Source organism: Etheostoma cragini, chromosome 3 (assembly GCF_013103735.1).
Source record: "Etheostoma cragini isolate CJK2018 chromosome 3, CSU_Ecrag_1.0, whole genome shotgun sequence".
In the NCBI taxonomy this organism is placed as follows: Eukaryota; Metazoa; Chordata; class Actinopteri; order Perciformes; family Percidae; genus Etheostoma; species Etheostoma cragini.
Window position 1 is genome coordinate 30269053 of NC_048409.1, and position 7963 is coordinate 30277015.

A 7963-nucleotide genomic window follows, 5' to 3' on the forward strand; every position below is an offset into this window, starting at 1 on the left:
AACCATTGTTTCTGTGAGCACATGGCCCTGGTGGAGCTGGCCTGTGGAAGCACCGCCACCAACAACCTGGTCGGGTTGTTGACCTTGGTCCTCGTCCCCGTAGCCGACTTCATTGTAATCACGGCCTCCTACGTCGTCATATTCATTTTCATGCCCAAGTCCGCTGGGTCCAGGGTCAAGGCGCTCCACACGTGTGTCACCCACATCGTGGTCATGATCGTCAACCTGAACATCGCACTTGTTGCTCTCCTGTCCTACCGGATCAGAAACCGTCTCCCTGAAGCCAGTCGGGTTTTCTTCAGCACCATGTACCTGCTGTTCCCCAGCTGCTTCAACCCGATCGTCTACGGCATCAGAACCGCCGGCATCCGCAAGCACATCGAGAACACACTCAGGAGCTGCCGTCTCGTCTGAACTGGACTCAAATAACATAATTTGCCCATAACCGTTGCTGAAGTTACAAGACATTTTTTCATTCATTTTTTTCCTAATTTGTCCTAGGAAGCATTTCACTTAGTTTCTAAGGTGGTCCCTAACTCATAACTTTAATATCCACCTTTGGAAGAATGTTTCTGACATAAGAATGACAAAGGGAGGTACCAGGGGGAGGGGGGGGAGGGAACCCTTTCTAAAATATCACTTCAAAAATGTAATGAAAAAATGATGAAATGATGAAAAATTCAATGTGAAAGCCGACAGTTGCAATTGTCATGTCAGACTGCTTTGCTGTCCTATCCACCAAGCAGTTCCATATGTGTATATGTGTATATGTATGTATATGTATGTATAGGTGAGTATAGGTGTGTATATGTATGTATATGTATGTATAGGTGAGTATATGTATGTATATGTATGTATAGGAGTGTATATGTGTGTATATGTATGTATATGTATGTATAAGTGTGTATATGTGTGTATATGTATGTATATGTATGTATAAGTGTGTATATGTGTGTATATGTATGTATATGTATGTATAGGTGTGTGTATGTGTGCGTATGTGTGATATATGTGTGATACATGTGTGTATATGTGTGTACATGTGCGATAGATTTGTTTGTTGTGTTATGGTTGTCTTGCTACTGGATGCCTAAAATGTCCTTTGGGATGAATAAAGTATCTATCTATCTGTATGTGTATATATGTTTATATGTATGTATGTACAGTATGTACACTCACCTAAAGGATTATTAGAAACACCTGTTCAATTTCTCATTACTGCAATTATTTATTCTACCAATTACATGACAGTTGCTTCAATGCATTTAGGGGTGTGGTCCTGGTCCAGACCATCTCCAGACCTGGTCCAGACCATCTCCAGACCTGGTCCAGACCATCTCTGGGACTCCAAACTGAATGTCAGAATGGGACAGAAAGAGGATTTAAGACATTTGGAGCGTGGCGTGGTTATAAGTGCCAGACGGGCCGGTCTGCTCAGTTACCGGGATTCACACCCACAACCAGTTCTAGGGTTTACAGAGACTGGTGTGAACAGGTAAAAACACCCAGCATGCATCAGTCCTGGGGGGTGGGGGGGGGGAATGCCTTGTTGATGCTAGAGGTCAGAGGAGAATGGGCCGACTGATTCCAGCTGATAGAAGAGCAACTTTGACTGAAATAACCACTCGTTACAACCGAGGTGGGGGGGGCTACAACAGCAGAAGACCCCCCAGGTACCCCTCATCTCCACTACAAACAGGAACAAGAGGACACAATCTGCAAGAGCTCACCAAACCTGGACAGTTGAAGACTTGAAAAATGTTGCCTGGTCTGATGAGTCTGGTTTCTGTTGAGACCTTCAGATGGTGGAGTCAGAATGAGAACCTGGATCCATCAGGACTTGTTACCACTGTGCAGGCTGGTGGTGGTGGTGGTGTAATGGTGTGGGGGAGGTTTTCTTAGCCCACTTTAGGCCCCTTAGTGCCATTGGGCCTGGTTTAAATGCCCCAACCTACCGGAGCCTGGTTCATGACCATGTCCCTTTATGGCCCCCATTTCCCGTCCTCTGATGGCTCCTTCCAGCAGGACAATGCCCCATGGCACAAAGCTCTCATCATTTACAACTGGTTCCTTCAACATGATGAGTTCCCTGGACAAAAAGGCCCCCCCCAGTCACCAGATCTCAACCTGGACTAAAATGCCCCCCCCAGTCACCAGATCTCAACCTGGACTAAAACGGCCCCCCAGTCACCAGATCTCAACCCAATAGAGCATCTTTGGGATGTGGTGGAACGGGATCTTCGTGGCCTGGATGTGATCCCACAAACCTCCATCACCTGCAAGATGCTGTCCTCTCAATATGGACCAACATCTCATATATATATGTTTTTGTGTGTGTATGTGTTTGTGTGTGTGTGTGTGTGTGTGTGTGTGTGTGTGTGTGTGTGTGTGTGTGTGTGTCTGTGTGTTTGTGTGTGTGTGTGTGTGTGTGTGTGTGTGTGTGATGCTATCCTCTCAATCTGGACCAACATGTCTAAAGAATGCTTTCAGCTCCTTGTTGAATCAATGCCACGTAGAATTAAGAAAGGGGGTTAAACACAGTCTTAGTATGGTGGGCCTCATAATCCTATAGGTGAGTATATGTATTGGTGTGTTATCAAGACGCATACTCGCTTTTTAGCATGTGTACGCGTGTCATGTTTCCTAAGCCCAACCGTCTCATTCTTCTCGCGATAACACACCAAGTGATGTGTATGTGCACGCCGCTGTATACATGTAGACATCTGTGGCTTTAACATGGTGCAGGAATGAAGGAGTGGTTGTGTGTCAGATAGATAGTTATTACATCAGAAAGCAGCAGGGGGCACTGTGGGTAAACAAGTCACTGAAGTGCCAGGCAGTAGAGTAGCAGACATTTTGTTGCTAACCAGAAGGGGAAATCAGGACAAAAAATCTGAATCAGAATCAGAATCAGAATTACTTTATTGATCACTGAAGGAAAATTCTGTGTTAGAGTTGCAAGAGTATATATTATCAGAGTAGAAATATAAATAAAGAAACATAAGGAGTGTGGACATGTACGGTATTTAGATAATTAAGGAGTTGTAATGGTGAACAATAATGACAATAATAATAATAATAATAATAATTCTATTTTCCCTTTCGTCACGGCGTTTAGATATGTGGTGAGTAGGCTGCTGTTTCACTTTCTGTTTACACTCCCCATCTGAGGAAAGGGTTAATAAGGTCCTCATGACAGCTCGTTCTGCTGCGTCATGACTCTGGGGACATTCGTGTTTCTTTCCGAGGTTAACGTTGACCATCCGTTGTGTTCTGGGGGGTAGTTGTGGTGTCTGAACAGCAGCGCTGTTTGATGTGTTGATAGGAATCCGCTTTCTTGATTATTAAAAGGTTTATTACATCAAAGAATCCAGCATCAATACAAAATCTGCAGAAGCTAGGAGAGTGGTCTCCGCCAATATAACGCCCTGACCCCAGAGTCTTCATCCTGGTCCATATAGAGTCCTCTGATTATACAACCTGGGAAACATTCGGTGAAGAGGTCACGGTAGGGGCCACAGCTACGTCCTGCTGTGTCCTGCTACGTCCTGCTGTGTCCTGCTACGTCCTGCTGTGTCCTGCTACGTCCTGCTGTGTCCTGCTACGTCCTGCTGTGTCCTGCTGTGTCCTGCTGTGTCCTGCTACGTCCTGCTGTGTCCTGCTGTGTCCTGCTGTGTCCTGCTGTGTCCTGCTACGTCATGAGCTACTACAAAGAACTGCTACAAACTACTATTTTTCTGGACTGTTATGCCACTCTTCATTCTAACCCCAACCGGTCATCAGACACCGCCTACCAAGAGCCTGGGTCTGGGTCTGGGCCTGGGTCTGGGTCTGGGTCTGTCCCTGGTTTCTGCCTCAAAGGAAGTTTTTCCTCTCCACTGTGGCCCTGTTGCTTGCTCTGGAGGAAACTACAAGACCTTTTGGGTCCTTGTAAATTCTGGAGTGTGGTCTAGACCTGGTCTATCTGTAAAGGGTCTCGGGATAACTCTTGTTATGAATTGATACGATAAATAAAATTGAATTTACATTTACATTTAATGGCTGCATTCCAACATCTGGTCCAGATATGGTCCACATGGTCTACACTGTTGACTACCACTATGCGTTGATGCCCTAGTTAGCACCCATAGCGTGTCATCGCTCTCTGGTTTCTCCTCTCAGACAATTGGCTGAGAGATGATGAGCTGGTGTGTCCGTGCAGCCAATGGCAGCGTCAGACAGGGTATTAAAGTGCTGAGGAGAGGGCAGATGAAGGAGAGTCAGCAGGGGAAACCAACACTCTACACACCAGACACATCTACTGTTAAGTTACATATGCTGATTTCTGTTTTCTACACAGGAGCTGAACTGTCTCCAGGTCTGAGTGCTGAAATGGGATCATGATGATGGGAGGTTATTTAACCTTGTGTGGTCCGACCTGCTCTAACATGGTCTTGCTGTCGTAGATATGCACTCTAGTTGACTTCATGCTGCCATGTACCTCCTGCTCCAGGAAGCTTTCTCTCCTCCGATGCAGCTCTACACGGAGGAATTAATGATGCGATCGCTTTTCTGTTACAGAGATCCAACCCAGGGGAGTCAGTTTTGTCTGCACAGCTTTAAAATCACGTGTTTAACCCTCCTTGTGTCCTCCTTTAACCCTCCGGATGTCCTCCTTTAACCCTCTTGGTGTCCTCCTTTAACCGTCCTGGTGTCCTCCTTTAACCGTCCTGGTGTCCTCCTTTAACCCTCCTGGTGTCCTCCTTTAACCCTCCTGGTGTCCTCCTTTAACCGTCCTGGTGTCCTCCTTTAACCCTCCTTGTGTCCTCCTTTAACCCTCCTGGTGTCCTCCTTTAACCCTCCTGGTGTCCTCCTTTAACCCTCCTGGTGTCCTCCTTTAACCCTCCTGGTGTCCTCCTTTAACCCTCCTGGTGTTCTCAGGTCAAATCTGACCCTTTAAAAAATGTCTATACGTAAAACATGTGTTTCTTTTTAACTAAATTACTATAAAACGGATTCCTTCTAACGCTCTTTCATTCCTCTGATCTTAACTATTAGTCAAAATGATTCATAATTTCTGCATTTTTATCTCTAATATTAGGTATAATTCTACATAAATGAGGTTTAACTCTAATATTAGGTATAATTCTATATAAATGAGGGTTATTGACCATGAATTCCAACAAGTATAAAACTAGTAAGGTGGTGGTAGTGGAAACTAAAAAAAAGTCTGAAAAAGGGACAAAAATGTCCAATTTTGTCTGTTTTTGACCCTGGAGACAACACCAGGTTAAAGGTCTTAATCTCTCCAGCATACAATGATCAGCGATGTCTCCTGCTGTGTGCTTACTAAAAACATATGTGATGTCTGATCATCTTGTAAAATCCTCAGGTAACTTTACCCGTGATCAACACTTTTAATGACGCTATTTATCAATGTTTGTCTCTTTTTTTTACGTTTAACTCTACGTAACACCAACTTATTAACTTTAGTTTTACAGTTATTTTGGGAATTTATGGTCAATAAACCTCATTTATAGGAAATTACACCTAACGTTTGAGTTAGAAAAGCAGAAATTAGGAATTATTGAGACTAAAATTAAAGGAATGGATGTTGATGATAATCACAGACTGGAATATGTCAACTTTTACTCAATACTATTTCAACAACACTTCCATTTGTTTTACAATGCTATAAAATTGAATAAGACGCCCCAAAATTAATGAAAGTAGAGATTTGTACTTGGCAAAGAGCGTTGGGTGGAATCAATCATGTTATTTTGGGGTATTAAAAAGAACACTGATATAGGACAACATGGGGACAACATGAAGACAACATGAAGACAACATGAAGACAACATGAAGACAACATGGAGGGTTAAGTTATGAATTGAGATGTTCCAATAATATTTTTTCCTTCCTGATATTTGAACTTGCACATCTGCTGAAACGGAGTAACATAGACTTTATTATCATTCAGCTGCACATTCTCAATACACAGTGGAGCGAGATCACGTTGCTAGGCTCCGAGAAAAGACACCGAAGACAAGAAAAAAGAGAAACAGGACAAATATAAGTACATGCAATATAAAACTAAAAGTTAACACTAGACAATTGTGACTACTGCAGATATCAGTAGCAGCAGGATGGATTGCAGGGAAAAATTGAATTTTTGCATGAAATTAAAATGACTCACACAGTCATTTTAATTTCCCAATGTGCATGTGGAGGGACGGGCGTGGTGTGTGCACCCCGATAACGTTGCATTACATCAGAGAGCTATGTGTGTCTGTGGTGACACTGCTGCGTTGTTGTGTGGCCTGATTCAGGTTAAACTCTTTATAACACACACACAAAGGATGTGCTGTACGCCACACAACTCAGTCAGTCACAGCCAAAGAAGAACAGCAACAAACTAGGCTAACCCTCCTGTTGTCCCGGGTCAAATCTGACCCGTTTTTACAAGTTTCTACACCAGAAATCTGGGGATCTTTCTTCCAAGTTGTCCAAATATGACATGGATGGTTCCACGTGACGCTGAAGGATCAGGCCGCTACTTTAGCGAGATTTAGGTGTTTTATTTCTTTGCCAAAAGACAAAAAAAATGATATAATTTCATGTAAATGAGGTTTCTTAACCATGAATTTGAAAAAGAAAATAGTGTAAAGCTAGCGGTGGTGTACAGGTGTTAGTGATGTGGACCTAGGCTGATGGTAGTGGTACAAAAATGAAGAAAATGTGGAAAAAAAGCATGAAAAAGTGATAAAGAAGTGTCTCAAAGACGTCAAAAAAGTGTTCATTTTCAGTTTTGACGTGGGAGGACAACACAAGGTATCGGATCAGTGCGTGGACTTCATAATAATTCATAATAATTCATAATACTTCATTTATTTTATTTTTATTTTTATTTCATTTTTCCTCACGATTCATATTTTGTTGCACCAAAACTGAGATATTGTATTGTTTAGAGCCTAAGTCTTGATTGGATTTTTATTTTAGAATTATTTACTTAAATGTGCTTAATTATTAATTCACCGCGCAGCCCAACTGAGAAGATGTCTCCCAATCCCCGGTCTGGGCGGGGCGAGGCGGCGTTATCTGTACAGCACAGTTCACAAAGGCATCATCAGGAAAAAATGTCTAGTTCATAAAGAACTTTATTATTTAGTATTATTATTCATTTAGTTGTAGTTCAGGTCCTTGTTTTAAAGCAGGCTCCATTATGTTGGTGAATGAATGGTGTTGTCTGGGTTGCATTGTAAGCTAATGTCTCCTATAGTCAGGTAGCTTAGCATTGGGCTAATGTCTCCTGTAGTCAGGTAGCTCAGCAGTCTGAGGTAACGTCTCATGTAGTCAGGTAGCTTAGCATTGGGCTAATGTCTCCTGTAGTGAGGTAGCTTAGCAGTCTGAGCTACCGTCTCCTAAAGTCAGGTAGCTTAGCAGTCTGAGCTAATGTCTCCTGTAGTCAGGTAGCTTAGCAGTCTGAGCTAATGTCTCCTGTAGTCAGGTAGATTAGCGTTCTGAACTAATGTCTCCTGTGGTCAGGTAGCTTAGCAGTCTGAGCTAATGTCTTCTGTAGTCAGGTAGCTTAGCAGTCTGAGCTAATGTCTTCTGTAGTCAGGTAGCTTAGCAGTCTGAGCTAATGTCTCCTGTAGTCAGGTAGCTTAGCAGTCTGAGCTAACGTTGTTGCGGGTTTGTAACGATGCATTTGGTTTGGCTTGGATTTTTCCTTGTGTGAAACTGAACCAAGAGGAAAACGATACAAGTTAAAAAACTAATCCAGTGAGTCAGACCAGAGAAAACCAACTAAAAACCCTTGACGTGGTTTTGTGCCACACACAGGAACACAAGTATTAACTATCCAAATGCTTGTCTCTGTTTTCAGACTGGTCGAAGGCTGTTATAAAGAGGACGTGAGGATGGCGAACGTGTCCCACACCCACTTCGTCCTGGACGGCTTCAGTGAGCTGGGAGCGCTGCGGCC

At 43.2% G+C, this 7963-nt stretch overlaps 1 protein-coding gene across 1 annotated transcript in view; it reads left to right on the forward strand.

Moving 5' to 3' along the window:
* LOC117938909 overlaps positions 1-7963 on the forward strand; it is a 21205-nt gene that overhangs the window by 12710 nt on the left and 532 nt on the right. The window contains exons 3-5 of the mRNA XM_034863884.1: positions 19-403; positions 4162-4222; positions 7865-7941. Coding sequence (XP_034719775.1) covers positions 19-403; positions 4162-4222; positions 7865-7941 — 523 coding nt within the window. The remainder of the gene's footprint in view (positions 1-18; positions 404-4161; positions 4223-7864; positions 7942-7963) is intronic.